Source organism: Molossus molossus, unplaced genomic scaffold (assembly GCF_014108415.1).
Source record: "Molossus molossus isolate mMolMol1 unplaced genomic scaffold, mMolMol1.p scaffold_m16_p_4, whole genome shotgun sequence".
Taxonomy (NCBI): domain Eukaryota; kingdom Metazoa; phylum Chordata; class Mammalia; order Chiroptera; family Molossidae; genus Molossus; species Molossus molossus.
The window spans coordinates 111,574,836-111,594,932 of NW_023425377.1; the positions used below are offsets into that span (position 1 = coordinate 111,574,836).

The 20,097-nt window shown below is 37.2% G+C and overlaps 1 protein-coding gene across 2 annotated transcripts in view; it reads right to left on the reverse strand.

Annotated features, from left to right (window-relative positions):
* Positions 1–2,898: 2,898 nt before the first annotated feature.
* Positions 2,899–20,097, reverse strand: part of USP38 (ubiquitin specific peptidase 38) — a 31,539-nt gene continuing 14,340 nt past the window's right edge. The window contains exons 5-10 of one of the 2 annotated variants that reach the window (XM_036240023.1): positions 19,467–19,625; positions 17,159–17,352; positions 11,011–11,104; positions 10,162–10,268; positions 7,441–8,803; positions 2,899–4,113 (exon numbers count right to left, since the gene is read on the reverse strand). In XM_036240023.1, coding sequence (XP_036095916.1) covers positions 3,952–4,113; positions 7,441–8,803; positions 10,162–10,268; positions 11,011–11,104; positions 17,159–17,352; positions 19,467–19,625 — 2,079 coding nt within the window. In that variant the 3' untranslated portion in view covers positions 2,899–3,951. The remainder of the gene's footprint in view (positions 4,114–7,440; positions 8,804–10,161; positions 10,269–11,010; positions 11,105–17,158; positions 17,353–19,466; positions 19,626–20,097) is intronic. The other variant, XM_036240024.1, reaches the window with a different exon arrangement.

A 20,097-nucleotide genomic window follows, 5' to 3' on the forward strand; every position in this document is an offset into this window, starting at 1 on the left:
AAAACAGCTAACTGTTCTTAGTAAGTTTTCATAAAATGTGAATAACTTATCCTTCTCTACTTCAAAAATATTTAGTTTTAGAAATCTAAACTCTTTAGGAAAATAACAGGATGAAAGTATATACAAAGTAGAGCATTCTTATGAGAAAAGATACCATATAAAGCAATGTTATTTCCTCTGATATATTAATTTAAAAAGCTCTCTTTGTATAGAGTATATTATGTGAAGTACACAATCACGGGAAAAGATGGACTAATATTTAAGAAGTGAAACAAAGTATACAGCATTAAAATGGTGACTTCCAGTAAGGCCTGTGTACTGGACAGACTATACCAATTATATTTTCCTTAAACTGTGCTAGGCACACAAGCATTCAACACTTAGAAGATGGGAAAACATTTTTAAAGAGGTAGCAAATAAAAGCAACTATTTTTACAAATAACATTGTCATGGCCCAGCTGGTGTGGCTCAGTGGACTGAGCATCATCCCATGGACTGAGAGGTGTCCCATGGACTGAGAGTTCCTGGCTCAATCCCCAGTAAGGGGCGTGCAGGAGGCAGCTGATCGATGTTTCTCTCTCTCTAAAAAACCAATAAAAACATATTAAAAAAAACAAACAAAAACCCAAATAACATTGTTTTGAAAAGAACAGAACTAAATGAGTAAGAACATTATAGATTTGAGTCTAAGACTTTTGAAATATTTTTGTTCTTTCCAAACTAGAGTTAAAAATGTAATAGGCATTTTGCCCTGGCCAGTTTGGCTCAGCGGTTGGGCGTTGGCCTGTGGACCAGAGAGTCCTGAGTTCAGTTCCCACTAAAGGCACATACCACCAAAATAAAATAAAGTGTACAATTCAATGGTTTAATATATACATATATATACACATACACACACATACATGTATATATAAGTATATATATATATACACATACATATACATATATATATATATATATATATATATATATATATATATATATATTAGGCATTTTGAACCTGTCACACTCCCCCAATAGCTCTGGACATTATGAGGGATCTCTATGTCTACATCCCAAGGATTCTTCTGGGATCTTAATCATGGAGACAAGTCAGGGATCTCTATCTAGCCCGGTGCTGCCCTGCTTCTCTACTTATTCAGCTGGAAGAGAGGTGGCGGGAAGACACTTGAATGGAGAATGAGCTGATTCCCCCCCAGCTCGGGCTACAGAAGGGCCATGGGTCGGAGATGCATGGGACCGGCTTTGTGGATGGGTGACAAGGGCTTGCACGACTGACCGAATCGCATTTATTCTCTTCTTTGCAAATCTCTCTGAATAAAAAATCTACTTTTTTTTCAATGTGTCAATAAAGACTTTGAAAGGAACAGACTTAGATTTCTAGTTTTTCACTTTTGTCAGCAGTGAGGACTAATGAGCTGTTTTTTGAAAGCAGCAATGAGCAGCTTCATAAACGGATTACCTTGGGCTGGACTAAAGAGAAATAGCAATAGTACTCCCAGCCAGCCTGCAGAGTCAGACCGTAAAACATTTGCAAAAGGCAGAAGAAAGTACAACGGTTAGGAATAGAGCAGGAAGAAGAAACCTAAAATGACAAATAAAGCTGCAAGTAAGTAACAGGAATGCTAATTACTAATTGAGGCATAAACAGATCAGAGCAGTCCTAAGTGGTAGCTTATTTAAAAAGTTCAGTTGGGTGGGTTTTTGAATGAAGCTTCTTCTGATTACTCTGATTCCAAGTCTTCCACAGGCATAACACTTTAAATTCAACAAATAATTAATGTTACTACATTTTAAATCTTAAAAGGAAGTCTTTAATTTAAAGTCTTTGATAATGGAATGAAGTTAGTTGAATGTTTCAGTATTATTACATAACTAGAATTTCATTTTTTTGTTATCATTTTAAAAGTTCAATACATATTACCTTGACACATAAAATTCTTAAATGACTTGATATTGATAGATAAAACTGTGTATAGGTCTAATTGTTTTTTATGGAAGTTTCTAGAAGCAGCTGAGCCCAATATCAATCCACCAATTATTAAATGACTACCAATTTCAGTAAATGCTAAGACTGATAAAATCTGATTATAAATCAATGTCTAATCTGTGGATAACTGATCACACAGGATGGCCTGGAAATTCACCATTAGAACAAGAGGAAGCGCACAGGAAAGGAAGTACAATAAAAATCCTTCTGGTTCAGCCCTGGCCGGTTTGGCTCAGCGGTTAGAGTGTCGGCCTGCGGTCCAGAGAGACTGGGGTTCGGTTCCCGCTAAGGGCATGTACCTCGGTTGCAGTTTGTCCCCCCACTCGATGTGTCCCTTTCACATCGATGTTTCTCTCTCTCTCCCCCTCCTGCTCTATCTGAACAAAGAATGAAAAAGTGTCCTCGGGTGAGGATAAAAAAAAAAAAAAATCCTTCTGGTTCATTCAGTTATAGGGAAGATAAATCTCAATTAATTCTGCGAAGAATTTCCAGTTATTAACCAATCCAGTTAGTTTACCTAATCTTCCCGGTGACTGGACTAGGGCCGAAGTGGGAGGCAGTGGAGTGAAGCTGAGGAGCTGTGTTCAACCACTATCATGAAAAGTATGGGAAAAAGATAAACCCTCAATCACCAAAGAACATTCTTTCCTTAAAATGTTTTCAAAATAAATGAGACCAATCTTCAGAACAATGTACTGCCATGGATAAGTTAAACATTTAGGAAGGCGACAATGGGATAACTCTTGAACACTGTATAATCAAGACTCAGAACTGACTTGTTTCAGCTTCCTGGCAAAAGAAAATGTGGGATGGTAGGATCTGACACGTTAACATTTTATCTGAAACAATGAAATAGAAGCAACGGTGCAAAACATCACTTAAACGAAAAAAAGAAAACCCAAAAGTACAACTCTAAATATATGTGATCAATGTTTAATATTTTGAGGATTAAGTAACAAAATCAAAAAAGATGTTTTTATTTGTTCATTTCCTCTGAAATACTAAGTGTTAAAAACAAACTATCATACTTATTGATTTAGATCAGATTTTACTTCAGGAAAATCTAATACCTTTCAAAAAAGTTATAATTTTAACATTAGCACAAAAAATTACTTCCTAACATTTCATTTTAAAAAAGCTTTCCCACAGCCAAAGATTTCTATTTTTGAATTACAGTACTGCAAGGCACATACAGAACTCACCTCCTTCAAAACACACCGAAGAGGGACTCCCTGAAATAGAATTTTAAAATCCCTAAACAATTAGAAATACTACAATGTTAGCAATTTTTAGGTAAAAATGTTGTTCTTACTGGATCATGCACCTTCCCTAAAATCAATTCAGCACATATGTATAAATAATCCCTTTAAAAACATTTGTACTTCAAATGAAGATACAGTGATGCTGAACAAGCCTGACAAGTTCTACAGCTTGATACATTTCATGTTATTGCCTTCATTAGAGACTCTATTATCTCCAGTATTTTCAAAAATTTGAATTTAATAATGGAATAACTACATAGGAAAAAAAGGAATTACCTTTCTTTTCAAGTAATATTTCCTTCACCTCTAACATAATTCTTTTATAAAGGATGCTAAATGTAATTAAAATTTTTGTTCAGTAAAACTGAGGATAGAAGCACTGAAACGAAATGCTTCTACTAAATTTACTGCAGCTTAATTAGGGACCAGGTACACATTTTCCTGTGAAGATTTTTGGTCAAGCATGTCTAACCATAAAAGCAAATGGAATTTTAAGAGGTAGATTTTTTCCCATGATGCATTTTGTTAATAAATGTATTGTCAAGAAAATAATAACAAGCACTGAGTGTGTTTTCTTAAAGTATAAGGGTCTAATGAAAATAAAAATAAAAGATAGGTATGATACTTATTACATTCTGACATTTTAACAGTCAAAATATTGGATGTTTTGTGACCAGTGCATTTTGAACTCTCTCAAGATCAAAATACGAGTCTGCTGACTGTATTAAATCCTCCTCCACCCCCTCCACCAGTTGGTCCACAGCTTCCCGGTGGGTCATTGTCATCAAATCCATTTGGCCGAAATGAACAGGAGGCAGATGCAGCTTGTAGTGCCCGGGCTCGAGCGTTCAATTCTTGTTCCTACAATTAAAAATAATTTTAACAAAGTTAAAGTCCTAAATACAATGGATGGATATACCATCTACATAAATATTTTAAAACTGCCTTAATCCTTAATAAGCATCCTTCTAATATTAGTAACTTAAAAAAATACTGACTACACTAATTCTTTTTTTTTTTTTTATCCTCACCCGAGGACATTTTTTTCCATTTTTTTGTTCAGATAGAGTGGGAGGGAGAGAGAGAGAGAAACATCGACGTGAAAGGGACACATCGAGTGGCTGCCACCCGACCGACCAGAGCCGGGGACAAACTGCAACTGAACTACGCGCCCTTAGTGGGAACTGAACCCGAGTCTCTCTAACCACTGAGCAAAACCAGCCAGGGCTGACTACACTAATTCTTTCCAAATCTTACTAAAGTACATAATCACTGATGGAGCAAATAAGAGCAAAATCTTGGTGTAAGTCTACATATGACAGGTCCTAACGGTTGTTTGTTTCAATATCACACTTTATAGAGGAGGAAACTGAAGCCTACAGTCCAAAATTTGTCTACAGAAATATTACAGTTCTTGTAACACTCATTAATACATCTAAGAATGGATTTCTTTTCTAATATACAGGATGCAGAATTAAAGGTTATGACAATGGATTATCTACTCTCTATCAAGTGGGACTATTTTAGAAGTGGGTGATTATAGTAAAAGGTATAAATAATAAAAGAAGGCTGAATTTTTCTACCTTTCCTTAGAATATTTCTCAGTAAGTAAAACATCTCAAAAAGCTACTAAGGAAAATGAAGCCTACCTTCTTACAGTAATACTTAAAACTTTTCTCTACCAGACCATTAAAAATTTCATCAGGAATCATATTCACCTATGTGCCAGATACATACTAAGTGCTCAATAAATATTAATGATCTCAGGTTAGAACACTATTAGGTACTTAGCCACAAAAGGAGAAAAAGTAAATAAATAATGGAAAATTCATTTGGCAAGTTCTAAAACTGGGCTCTAAAAACTGGCACCAACTCCTTGGAAGAATATGTAAAATATTCTGGCATATGTCTATAACTGTCAAATGAGGTCGATGTCACCCAGGTCTAACAGTCACTGTGGTAGCATAACCCTTTAACCTATTAGACATAATCATCCTCAAGAACTTTCAACATACAATTAACATTAATAACAAAAACTAAACTATATCCGATTTTTTTTCTTTATTGATTTTAGAGAGAGAGGAAGGGAGAGAGAAACACTGATGACAGAGAACATCAGCTGGCCTCCTGCATGCCCCCCACTGAGGATCTGGCCCACATCCTGGGCATGTACCCTGACCGGGAATCGAACCGGGGACCTCTTGGTGCATGGGTTGATGCTCAACCACTGAGCCACAACGGCCAGGCTATATCCAATGTTTTAAACTAAAAGCCCTGTTACTTTGTTCCATCTGGCAAGGCAGTATTATTATACCATTTTCAGCTAATTTTTTAAGTTAGAAATGAAAGCCTGACTGGGCTTTTATTTTTTATATAAGAGCTTTTAGTATTCCTATCACAGAAATTAGAGTAGTTTCTCATCTGTTCAAAATCCACATCTCTCCTTTGATAAATATCCCACTCAATCAATGATATATAAATAATTTTCATATTTCCAAAAATTACAATTGCACTGGGTTATATTTTCTTTATATTATAGAAAATTTATATTTCAACTTAATCCTCTTACCCTCACTCCAGCTCTTTAATCTTTAAGGACCATGATGCTTAACATCTAGGACTTAGACACTGTCTCGCAAGGCCATGGCTGTATACATTCTATTCCCTGGATCACGAGCCTTCTGATGGATGTGAGAATCTTTGTGAAACAGTTCTAACAAATATTCTGAGTTGCTAACTTTTGATTGTAAAATGTATTGTTTCTGACCCAGCCGGTGTGGCTCAGTGGTTGAGCGTCAACCCATGCACCAAGAGGTCACTGGTTCAATTCCCGGTCAGGGCACACGCCCAGGTGGTGGGCCCGATCCCCAGTGGGGGCCATGCAGGAGGTGGCCAGTTGATGTTCTCTCTCATCTCTCTCTCCCTCTTACTTCCTCTCTCTAAAATCAATAAAAGAAAAAAAATGTATTGTTTTTGTCACTCTAGTACATTGCATACTCCTTTAAAATGTATCATTATTTGAGTATTTTATAATACAGTAAATTTTGAAACTCTGGAGAAAAATTCCTTCTAAAAATCAGTAAAATCAGTAATATAGTGGCCCATTTCTTCTCTTATACTATCTGTATCTTTTAGTAGTTTTGGAAGTTTCAGAAACGTTTTAGAAACTTTAATTTAAACTCATAAAATCACTTGGATTACCAATACACCTATAATTTACTGTTGGTCCTTTATATTAATAGCAACTTGACAGATTTCAAAGAAAAATATTAAGAGCAAGATCTTTAACTTTAAAACAGTAAAATCACTAACTCCTAAAAAAGAGTGTATATATAAATAAATTTAGCTTATATGAAACCTTTATTCCATGACTTTTCTTTACTAATTGTTCATTTTTTTTCCTCCTTGGTTTTATTGCTCAGATCCTTAAATAATACAAATATCCTTTCTTTACATATTCCACCTTTTAGTGTCCTTTATCTACTGGAATGTCAATAAATAGCCCTTAAAATATTTATACGAAGGTCTAGAAGGAATAAACACCAAATTTAGCAGTTGTTTCCCCTGGTAGGTGTGACTAAAGGGAGGAGGGAAGACACTTCCATTTTATTAAACTTTCTATATTTCTGTATGGAGTGATGTAATAATAATCAAGTCTTTTGTAATTAAAAACAAGTAAGGTCTTCTATACTGCACCTAACCGCTACTTTTCATAATTTATAACATTAGAAAGTAAGACAACTTAGTTATATAGGTTGAACCCATTTTATATACACCTAGACTCAAATTTCAAAATTGCCACTCTTGCCCTGGCCGGTTTGGCTCAGCGGTTAGAGCGTCGGCCTGTGGTCCAGAGAGACCCGGGTTCGGTTCCCACTAAGGGCATGTACCTCGGTTGCAGTTTGTCCTCGGCCCTGGTTGGGTCATGTGGGTGGCAGCCACTCGATGTGTCCCTTTCACGTCGATGTTTCTCTCTCTCTCTCTCTCTCTCTTCCGCTCTCTCCCTCCCGCCCTATCTGAACAAAAAATGGAAAAATGTCCTCGGGTGAGGATAAAAAAAAAAAATTGCCACTCTGTAAATTCCTTGAAAATATAGAAGTTAGATTTCAAATTAGGGTGCTCATTGAACCACCTGTCAATTGTTTAAATATTTTCCACAAATGATGAAGCTTATTATTTCCAACTTACCTGTAAATATAATTTATTGTCTTTTGTTATAGCATCCATAAGTTCTTTCTGTAGAGGTGGGTCTCCATTTACCCAGAGTCCACTGGTTGAATTATTGCCACTCAAGCCATTAGTGCTGTTCTGTTTCCTATACAAAAGCACGTAAGCTGTGTCCTTTGGAAATCTACTCGTAATTTTCTGGACTGACTGAAATGAAGTAAATGTCACTCTACTGTCATTAAATAAAAACCATTCTTTTGACATTTCCTTGTTTTCCACATCCTGTTCAATAACTGCACTGGGACAATCTCTTGCTAGTAAATGACTCTGGGAGGAAGCCAATGTCCGAGTTGCAGACTGGTGGCACATCTGGAGCGAGGACTCCGTACCTGTGACATTTCTGGCGTACGAATAGTAATGCCCACTCTCAGAGGATATGCCGGAGTGGACGACAACAGAACTTAAGAGATAGGGTACCAGTTTTGGGCAGCAAGCTTCTTCAGTCCCAGAAGGCTTTAATTTTTTAGCTAGGTTTTCACTAATATCAGTGAAGTCAACATCTATAGACCAACTTTCTGACAACGAAGAGAAAGAAGTAGTTCTTTTAACTGGCAACTCTAAAACCAGTGGCAGTGACACATTGTCTAAAATTTTTCTTCTCACGTGATACTTCTGATCATATGAAAATCTCAGAAGAGTAAGAATAAGGTATTCAGGTTCCTCCGTGATTTGCATAGTTTTCTCGGCATTCTGCAGAGAGGCACAGTTTTCACAATAATACTGGTTGTCTCCAGTGAGAATCTCTGGAGCCAAAAAATAATTTAGTAAGTCAGTTACTGAAGGTGTGGTTTCACCTCCTGGTTTCTGAGGTACATCTTTATTAACAAAAATCTTGCTAGATTCATTAGGGACAGAAGTGTTTCCAGTACAGCAAAACTCATCAGGAGGACTGCCTACCATCCTTTCATCCACAGCTGAGTCACAGACAAAGGCAGCTGGTGCTGGATTACAAATTCCTGGTTCTTCCAAAGGACCAGGTACACAGGCTCGCATTAGACCACCATCCTGTGTGTTGGGTGATGATGCTGCATCTTGAAAAGACAAGCTGTCCATAGGAGAGGAAGGACAAAAGGCAAGGGAAAGATCCGTAAAGGCTTCCACTTTCTGTGAGGTACTCCTGCAGTTCAAACAACATATGTGAGTTCGTAGTTTTCCTCCAAACATCTTTTCTATCAAAGTCTTCTCACCATCACTTGTGTAAGGGGTCTCTGCCAGTCCAGCTGCCTTACTGACAACGTCCTGTAGAGAAGTGTCCATGCATCCCAGACTTTCAGGAGGCTTGTGCGAGGACTGAACTTTCAAGATCTTTTCTTCTTCATGGAGCCTGCAGAAGAGTACATCATTATACAGCTACTTCACTTACGTTTAAATGTCATTCCTATTACAAATATATTGGTGGTTTATACGTATAAACAAATTATTTTTATCAAATACAATGCTTAACTTAAAAAAAAAAAAAAAATTCAAGAGTTGCCTGGCCCTGGCCGGTTTGGCTCAGCGGTTGGAGTGTCGGCCTGTGGTACAGAGAGACCCGGGTTCGGTTCCCGCTAAGGGCACGTACCTCGGTTGCAGTTTGTCCCCGGCCCTGGTTGGTCGTGCGGGTGGCAGCCACTCGATGTGTCCCTTCACATCGATGTTTCTCTCTCTCTCTCTCTTCCTCTCTCTCCCTCCCGCTATATCTGAACAAAAAATGGAAAAATGTCCTCGGGTGAGGATTAAAAAAAAAAAAAAAGTTGCCTGGCTGGTGTGGCTCAGTGGATTGAATATTGTCCCGTGGACTGAGAGGTCCTGGTTCGATTCCTGGTCAGGGCACATGCCTGGGTTACGGGCTTGATCCCAGTAGGGGGCGTGCAGGAGGCAGCCAATTGATGTATCTCTCTCACATCGATGTTTCTATCTCTCTAAAATCAATAAAGAAAAGAAATTTTAAAAAAATATTTAAAAACTATAAACCCATTACTTGTAAATATAAGTAACATTTTTTTTTTTCTGAAAAAATAGTTATATTTCATAAAACCAAAAAAATTTAGCAAGAAGAATGGTATTGCCTTACATTTTGCAAATACTTCCAAGTACTTGGCTTAATGGAAGACAGCTGGATCCTGTCTCCTCTGCATTCAGTCTAATGTAATATGTTGTTCTGGAGAAAGTATATAAAGAAAATCTGGCCTCAACTACATACACAGATATACAGGTAGACAAAGAAAGACCCCTGAAAGTGTTTAGGGAACCTTTAGGGGTCCTTGTACCACACTTTGAGAATAGCTGGTCTAAAGTAAAACAAAAATAAAAATAAAAAAATTAATAAAAAACATAATAAACAAAAGGTATTTTAAAAATTAACACTTGAAATATATATTTTAAAGCTAAAAACAATATTGTACGATGTAATCTGTTATGAAAGAACACGATTCAAATCATAACTTTAAGAATACTTTTTACCTGGCCCTGGCTGGGTGGTGCATTTGGTTGGAGCATCGTCCCAACACCAAAAAGGCTGTGGGTTCGATTGCCGGTCAGGGCACATGCCTGGGTTTCGGGTTGGATCCCCAGTCAGGGCATGTGCAGGAAGTGGTGGGTCCATGTTTCTTTCTCATGTGGATCTTTCTCTCTCTCTCTCCCTTCTCCTTTCTAAACATATCCTCGGGTGAGGATTAAAGAAAATATATATGTACTTTTTACCTGTCCAGCAGAAACCTGAGGTACTCCGAACAGTCTTGCTGTGACCTGGGGGTAAACCATGGAGGTCTGGAAGCCTCAAAGAAGATCCGAGGTGCATATGCGTCTCTCTTTGGATATCAGTAGAGAATATACAAGGAAATGAGTCTCATATCAAACCAAATAACTGAAATCTTAATGTATGTTTAATAAAGATAAATCAAAATTACATTGCAGTTAATCTTTAGTATAAACTGTCAAACACGAGAGCAGATACATTAGTTACAAATAGATTTAGAAAACTGTCAGTCATAACTTCTCATTCTGCAGATGAGAATTAAGATGCAGAAAAACGATGTAACGTGCCCAAGGTCATTCAGTGAAATTAGTGGCAGAGGAGATTATATCAGAAACCAGGTCTAACTTAATATAATGCTCCTGGTATTATCCCTTTATGACAATCATGTGCTTGGGTCCACAAAATTATTTTAATTGTTCATTACTGTGAAAATATATCAATTTAGTATCTATAAAGTATTAAAATGTATTTTAAAAGATTTCTTCTTGAGAGCTTTTTTATTAAATGGAAAATCAGATTTTATCTATAACAATTAGAACAATGGATCAGCATTATAATCATTTATAAGAATGGAAAGCAGGAGAAAGAAATAAAGAACTTAGGGTATTATCCTGATTTTAGGCAGTATGTCTTTAGCATTTCTAAGTGGATGTGTTGTAAGTGGGTGAGATATATTATTTCACCAGTTAAAAAGGACTTACCAAGTTTGGTATAATGTGAAGTTTAAAGAACATTATCATAATATGTATATTATATGTATTAACATATTACACACTACACATACTTACACTCACCTGTGTATGAGCCAAAAAGGCAAACAGATGCTGTAATTTTTTCATTAACGAATTGCACCCATTTAGATTTAAAGATAATACTTGTCTCCGGAAACTGAGAAAATAAAAAATGATTTTTGTATTAATGTGTACATACACATGCATTTTTAAAAGCCAAAAGGAAGTTAGTTCAAGAACTTATCCTCAAATAAAACTACTGACCTGTTGGCCCTTTACCTAGCAAAGTTACCACCTACAATGCAGTAAAGGGGGAAGGGGAGAATGATGGGACATAAGCACTTCCTATGTGGCCTGGTAATGGCCTACGCACTGTCACATACCATTCCTATTTTCTGGATTAGCAAGCAGAAATAGACTAAAATATTAATTAGTAACCTAAGTAAGCAACTTTAAAAATCTTACAAATCTTCAAGAAATAAAAAATATCTTGTCATTAAAACATACTATAAAGTTAGAGTGATTCAAAGACTATAGTATAGAAACAACTGAGTATCCATTTGGGAAAAAAATGGAGTTAGATAAGATTTTACATCATCACTTGGGATAATGAGCTAAATGTAAAATACAAAACTACTGAAATATTTAAAGAAAAAAAGAGAGGAAAATTTAGAGGGGGAAGGGTTCCTAACATTGAGACACAATAAATGAAAAATAGCAGCCCAGCGGTATGGCTCAGTGGACTGAGCATCGTCCCATGCACCAAAAGGTCGCTGGTTTGATTCTCAGTCAGGGCACATGCCCAGGGTTACAGGCTCAATTCCCAGCAGGAAGCATGCAGGAGGCAGGCAATCAATGTATCTCTTTCATCAATTTTTTTCTCTCTCTCTCCCTCCCCCTGAAGTCAATAAAAATTTATTAAAAATAAGAAAAAGAGCATAAGTGACTACATGAAATAAAAAATTACAAATAAAACACTGCAAATTTGAGTTGCACAGACTGGAAGAAAGCATGTAACAAAGGGTTATCATTCAGAAATATATGTATATATAAGACCCAACAGAAAGGTGCACAGCACTAAGGAAAGAATATTTAGAAAAGAAACACAAATGAACAATAGAAAAAAGTATAATGGTCAGCAAAATGCGGATTAAATCAAAAGGCATTTCCACTCACACTAGCAAATATTTTAAAGACTGATTATATTAAGTATTGCTAAAAGTATGGGGTCATAAGTATAATCATGTACTAATTTGCAAGTGCAAATACTAGGGCCTTTTTGTAGAGTAGGTGGCATGTCCTATTCAAAGAATATCCTCTCGTAGGCATATGGGCTGAGAGAGATTCATTATGAGCAAAACAAGCTAACAGTCATCAATAGGAGTAAGGGTACATGGATTAGGGCAGACCCTTTACTGAGAATGACATCGTTCTGTCATTGCCCTAACATGGGAATATTTACAACACAAATCATTAAAAAGCAAAAATAGCCCTGGCCAGTTTGGCTCAGTGGTTGGAGCGTCGGCCTGCAGTCCTGAGAGACCTGGGTTCGGTTCCCGCTAAGCGCACGTATCTCAGTTGCGATTTGTCCCTGACCCTGGATGGGTTGTGCGGGTAGCGGACACTAGATGTGTCCCTTTCACGTCTCTTCCTCTCTCTCCCTCCCACTCTATCTGAATTAAAAAAAAAAAAAAAGGAAAAATGTCCTCGGGTGAGGATAAAAAAAAAAGCAAAGATAAAAGCAAGTAAGAGTATATGTATGTATATTGGTATATATATGTATTTCTTCTTCTTTTTCTTTACAAATTTATCTTTATTGTTGAATGATTTAGAGATGTCCCTCCTTTCCGCTGCCCCTTGACCCCTTCCTTCCCAACTCCTGCCCTCCCCACACCACTGTGTGTCTATTGGTCATGTATAATAAGTTCTTTGGTTTCTCTCTTCCCGCACCTCCTCCCCCCTTCCCTTTGAGGTTCCTCAGTCTAACAACCAATTTGTACTTCTTAATCCCTTCATCTTTTCACCCATCCCCTAACCTCCACCCCATCTGGCAACCAACAAAAAGTTCTCTGTATCTGAGTTTGTTTCTGTTCTGCTTGCTCATTTTATTTGTAGATTCAATTGATAGATATGTATTTATTGCCATTTTATTGTTCATATTTTTTTTATCATCTTCTTCAAGAAGACCCATCAACATTTCATGTAATGCTGGTTTGGTGGTTTTGAACTCCTTTAGCTTTTTCTTGTCTGAGAAACTCTTTATATGGCCATCAATTCTAAATGATAGCTTTGTAGGATAGAGTAATCTTGGTTATAGATCTTTGCTTTTCATCATCTGAAATATCTTTTATTTATTTATTTTTTCTTTATTGACTTGAGAGAGAAAGGAAGGGATAGGAAGAGATAGAAATATCGATGAGAGAGAACACTGATTGGCCACCTCTTCCATGCCCCACAACCTGGGCATGTGCCCTGACCAGGAATCAAACCAGTGACCTCTTAGTGCATGGGTAGCCACACCAGCTGGGCTAAATCTCTTGCCACTCCTTTCTGGCCTGCAGTTTCTTTTGAGAAATCAGCTGACAGTCTAATGGGAGCTCCCTTGTTGGTAACTAACTGCTTTTAAGATTCTCTCTTTGTCTTTAACTTTTGGATTTTGATGATGTGTCTTGGTGAGGACCACTTTGTGTTCATCTTGTTTGGGACTCTCTGTGCTTCTTGTACTTGTATGTCTGTTTCCTTCACCATGTTAGGGAAGTTTTCTGTCATTAGTTTTTTAAATAGGTTTTCAATTTCTTGCTCTCTCTCTTCTCCTTCAGGAACTCCCATGATGTGAATGTTGGTACACTTGAAGTTGTCCCAGAGGCTCTTTATACTATCCTCATTTTTAAAAATTCTTTTTTCTTCTTCTTTTTTTGCAGTTCTGATTGTTTTTTCCTTCTTGGCTTCACCTACTCTACTATTGATTCCCTGCAAATGATTCTTTATTTCAGTTAGTGCACCCTTCATTTCTGACTGGTCCTTTATTATGCTCTTGAGTTTCTCACTAAGTACACATTAAGTGTCCTTATAAGCAGTGTTTTGAACTCTGCATCTGATGATTGCTTATCTCCACTTCATTTCATTCTTTTCCCGAAACTTTGTTCTGTTCTTTTCATTTGGGACATGTTTCTTTGTCTTCTCATTTTGGCTGCCTCACTGTGTTTGTTTCTATGTATTAGGTAGAGTTGCTATGTCTCCTAGGCTTACCTAGGGTGGCCTGTTATAGTAGGTGTCCTGAAGGGTCCAGTGGCACAGCCTCCCTGATCACTCAGCTGGGCCCTCGAGGTGCACCCCTCGTGTGGACTTTATACCCTTCTGTTCTAATTGAGTCTTGATTGTTGTGGCATATCAATGGGAGGGTTTTATTCAGGCGGATCAGCTACAAGGACTGGCTGTGCCCACTAACCACCAACCTCTGACTACCTTGGAGGATCAGCTGTGCAGGGGCCACCACACAGAGCAGGACTTACTTCAGCAGTGCTCTGGTACCCCGAGTCCATTCCTTGAGTGTATCACTTGTGGAGGTTGTTGGGTGGTGGTGCTTTGACGTATTCTGAGCTGTCCCCTGGGTGTGTTGGCTCTGGGGCAAAGTCAGCCACTGCCTGTGTTCTACCTGGGGCATAACCTACAAAGTGATCAGCAGCTGATGGCTGCTTCTTGTGCTGGGCTTGGAGGTGCCCAGGCAAGGCCAAGCTGTGAACCAAGGCTGGATGCTTCTAGTGCCAGGCCTGGGGCCAATTAGTGAGAGGTGTGGGGCTCACTGTAGCCAGATGCTGCTTGTTTGAGAGGATTTAGGAAAATCTGAAGCAGGAGCCAAAACAGGCCAATCCTATGGTGAAGCCACTGGAAGCAGCTTGGGTGGGCCCAAAGGTTGGGTGGGGCAGGGCCTCAGGGAGTCACCAGGGTGGGGCTACCAGTGTGAGCCAGGTTGCTGGAGTCCCAGATATGGTGCCCATCTGCTGGCTTCATGGGGGAAGGGCTCAGCAAAGGAACACGGCTTCTGCCAGCACATCTGTCTGAGAGAGAGCTGCCTCTCCAGCTCTCACCTCGATGCTAAACAACTCAGTTCTTCCCCGTATGTCTCTGGTGCCTTTCAAGCTGCCTCCCCTCTGCGCTGGAGCTCAGAGGGAGAGAGTTCGAGTAAGTCTGTGCTTAGGCTCTTTAAGAGGAGCCGCCTGGGGCTCCAGCAGCCTCAGTTCCCACTGGTTTTACAGCCAGAAGTTATGTGACTTCTCTTCCTGGCACTGGAACCCTGAGCTGGGCGCCTGGTGTGAGATGGGGACCCTTGCTCCTCAGGGAGGACCTTCACAGCTGAGGTAACCCTCCTGATTTTTATCCGCCACAGGTGGGTATGGGACCATCCTGCTGGCGGCTCTGCCCCTCCTACCCATCTTGATGTGGCTGCTTCTTTAATTTTATAGTTGTAGGACTTCCATTCAGCTCGATTTCAGGCAGTTCTGAATGATGGCTGCTCTGTAGTTTAGCTGTAATTCTGATGTCTGTACATGTATATTTTATTTTATATTTATATTTTTATTGTTTACATTATTACAGATGTTCCCTATTTCTCCCATCTTTGCCCACCTGCATTTTGTTTTTGCACTGGATAAAATCTTATAACTACAAACAAAAAAGTCTGGAACAATGCACACAAAACTTAACAAATTATCTTTGGGATGGGAATATCTGATTTATTTTGGTTAAAAATTTTTTATTTTATATACTTTTAGATTTAATTTTTTTAAAAATATGTTTTTATTGATTTTTTTTTTAGAGAGAGGAAGGGAGAGATAGAAATATTAATTGGCTGCCTCCTGCATGCCCCCTACTGGGGACTGAGCCCGCAACTTGGGCCTGTGCCCCGGCCAGAAATCAAACTGGGACCTCTCAGTCCATGGGCAACGTTCAATCCACTGAGCCACACCAGCCCTGCTAGATTTAATTTTTTTTAGAAAACCATGAAGAATTTATATATTACCAAAGAAAAAAAATATGCAGGCTACCTATTCTGAGAGAGTATTATTGGCCACTGTACAAAAAGATGAGCTCTTTGAACTGCTGTTGCCAGTTATAACTGAATTGAGTCTCTGCTTTCTCTATTATCCGTGGAGTAAGATGGCTGGACTAGATGACCTCTGGTGGTGAGATACGGATTCTTTCAGGTTTATGCCTAGTATTACTTGTGTCTAAGAGTACACATTTTCTTAAAAACAACAAATCCCAAATACAAACAAACCAAAAAACAAAAGAAAACACTAAGCCAAACAAAAACATTAGTGTTGATAGTAAACAGGGTGGGGCAAAAGTAGTTTTATAGTTGTTTGTATGGGAAATAATACAGTATTTAATAAATAATAACAGAAGAATAAACTGTTTTGCATACTCACAACTGTAAACCTACTTTTGCCCCACCCTGTATTTTGGGGCCTGGAAATAAAGTAAAGCTAGCTCTTCATCTTTTAGTTTATGATTCCTCTAGGCAGGCACAAAAACTTACAAAGACTTGGAACTCAACTTGCAAACATTTTCAGTCAGGTTCCATGAATCTCTATTGTTACTGAAGAGAAAAATTCAACCATGTTTTTGCTTTCAGTAAAAGTTTATCATTAGTTTGTATCTTTATAGATAGCATTCACATTGCTAACAACCTCTGGTTTCCTATTTGTTTGGCTGTAAAAGTAAATGCATTTGAAAACAAATCTGTAAGAGGGCAAAGGAACATATACATTTGTTCAGTACCAATTAACTTGGGGTGGGAAGCAGAGCTTAAATTTAGCAGCAACAAAAAAGTTATTGATTTGATAAAGAGCAAAATCTCTACAAGGGAGAAAAAACTAAACAGGACCCCCTCAAAATATATACTTGTTAAAAAAATTCACTGTCTTATAGGACAATAACAAATTAGTACTTGAGGACACAAATTCATTGGCATAACCCCTGTTACAATAAATAAATAATAAATATATAATAATAAAGTAGAACTTACATAAGTTAATATTTTAATAGTTCCTGAGTACTAAAAGCAATTTCATTTCTAAATAAGGCAATTATATGAAAATATTAATATTTCTATTTATAATATGAAGATAATCTTACCATTATACATTTCATCAGCATTCATCTATTTCTACAGTTAAAATGAAAACAAAAGGTTCAAATTTTGACTTACTCTGTGGCCATAAACAATGCTTGTATAACACTGTTCATATAACACGTATTTCCTAGATTAATAAGACCAGTTTTCCCAGTTTCAGATTTTCCAGAAAGTCTAGACAAGCAAGATGCCAAAGCGTTGGATTGAGAAGTCCAGGCACTTTGATTGAGAATCAATTTAATCTTCTCTTCACTGGGTTTAGGGAAGTCCTGTAGATCATAAAAAAGAAAAAAGTTTAAAAATATAAACTATTCTTGTTATTAAATTAACACCACAAAGAAGAATCTGCCACTGATATCTAACCTATTTTTCCCCTCCCACTTAGTTTTGTTTTTTTTTTTTGGTTAATCCTCACCGGAGGATATTTTTCCCACTGATTTTTAGAGAGAGTGGAAGGGAGAGAGAGAGGGAGGGCAAGAAAAAGAGACAGAGAGAGAGAGAGAGAGAGATTGGTTGCCTGGTACACACTCCCTGACTGAGGCCAGGGATCGAATGTGCAACTCAGGCATGAGCCCTTGACCAGGAATCAAACCTACGACCCTTTAGCGTGTGGGCCGACACTCTAACCACTGAGCAACAACTGGCCAGGGCCCCTCTCACTTAGTTTTGATAGTACTTGACCAGTCGTCAAAAAATCAAATTACACCATATACAAAAATAATTGTCTCCTAAAATGAATGAAAATCTCCTAAAGGTGGAGTTTATCAAGCTGAGGAATAAAAAACCAGGAATTCAAGTCACATTTGAACTATTTATATTTTCTATTTGCCAGATCAGAGAGTATACTGCAGTGTTATTCAAAGGCAACAGAATTAGGACTTAAACTTGAACACAAATGAATAAGCTAAAAAAACAAAATTTTAAATTTTGTAATGAAAATAAAAAATACCTCCTTTTTATTCACTACTAATATTTACCCAGTATTAACCCTTATAAATAAAATATCAAAATAATCAGGTGATGAAAAATGAAAGCATCCAAGTCCTCTGACTTTTAGAAATAAAACTCAATCTCATGTTTAACCATATTAAAATTATTACAAAATACAGATTCTTCTTACATGATTTGTGATATATAAATAAAATTTTAAGAGTAAGTGATTTCAAACATGAGTAGAGCACTGGAGAAATAAGAACAGTTGGTAAAATCATTAAGGCTTTATTTTGGACTGCTATTATCATCTGGTACTTATACCTTACAGAACAAATAATTTCTGAAGGAATTTTAACCTCCTTATTTTTTGTTGCTGTTGTTGACAGTTATTAGAAGGTGCTTTCCTGGGTTCAGAGTGAGACCCTCACTTCTTCTGAGCTTATTTCAGTCAACAGAATTTTCAACATGTAAAGCACGGAAGAATAACAATCAATTAACAACAGCACTAGCTTTCATCTCTGGACACAGCGACATCATAGATGTTATTCAAATCCATGACAAACAGCTCCTATACATAGACATTTACTTCTGCAAGTGTCAAATGTCATACTAGTGGTACGCATTAACTGTTGAACAGTGTTGTGTTCTGGGCTCAACCAATAGCATTATGATTTAGTGAACTATATAAAGAAAATGTTTATTCAGTTCAGACACAGAAGATAGTAAGACCTTATATTGTATTTCAGACCTCAAAAAGAAATACTATTAATAGAACTGACTTATAATAACTTTGGATTAAGTCTGGCTGAGGCAGGTTCTCCAATTCTTTTGCCACACCTGATTATGCAGTAAGTTTACTAAAAGGAAAGTGTGCTTATTGTGACCTATTCTTCAAGACAAATAGAATAGTGCTTTTTAGGTCAAAAGTGTTTACAACCTTAAAAAACAAGTTCACAAATGGTTCAAGTAAAGAGTCTATGAAATATGGCTATTCATGAACAATTCGTAGCTAAAATGGAAAAACAGCAAAGAAACCAAGGTCAAATATTTTATTAAATTGTCTTTCCTTGATTCTAAGATGCATCTTACATATTTTAACACTTCTGATACTGAGATACAACTCTGATGTATGTAGTCACTTAACGTAGCATTTCTTTAATAAATTTCCTCAAAAGATGTTACAAATGTAAACAAATGCCCTATAATTGATGGCATTTTAGAACTGAGGATATATGGTTATTAATTTAAATTAGTTATAACAAATAAGAAAGAAATTACCCCCTAAATACTAATGAACCCTAATTTCAACTGCATTACTCAAACAAAAAGCATGTTACCATAAAGTAGCATACTGAATAGCTAGCTGGTTACAGGAATGTTTCGCCACCCACATCCATTGATCACATCACGAGCTACAGATTTATAAATATTGGTGCAACTATTATCATACCTTTATTGCTTCCAGAATAGGTTCATAAAGATCTGGAAATCCAGAGTAATGATACATCATACAGTGTATCAATTCTGTTAACTGTACTAAGAAGGCTGTACTGGAAGGCAGACCATCACTTCTGAGGGAGTGAACCAAATTAACCACGTGAGGAACAATCTGAAGAGAAAAGAAGGCAAACACTCCTCAATTTATACAAATTGGCAACGTTCTCTAGCCTACGAATAGAATTCAACTGTTATACCTTTCTACATGTTCATCTACAGACTTTTTTTTTTTTTTTAAAAAAGAGAAGTAAAAAATTTTGTAATATCAAGATAAATCTAGTTTCAGTCACCTGATTGTAATTCCATATAAGACCCCTCTCTTCATCCTTATTCTCCATCTAAAATGCAAACTAAGGTACAAAATTGGTTCCTTAGTCACTGCAATCTATAAAATATCTTCAGTTAAAAAATGTTAGTTTAGGGCTATTATATTACCAGATTGTTCAATAGGAACAAACTTAAAAGATGAACATAGAATTAGCTTAAGAGCTCCATCTAGTGTGAATTTGAGATTTTTTCACTTAAAAGAATTATACATTGCACATTCAGGTTCACTTCAAGAAAATTCTTCAAAATACCTTATG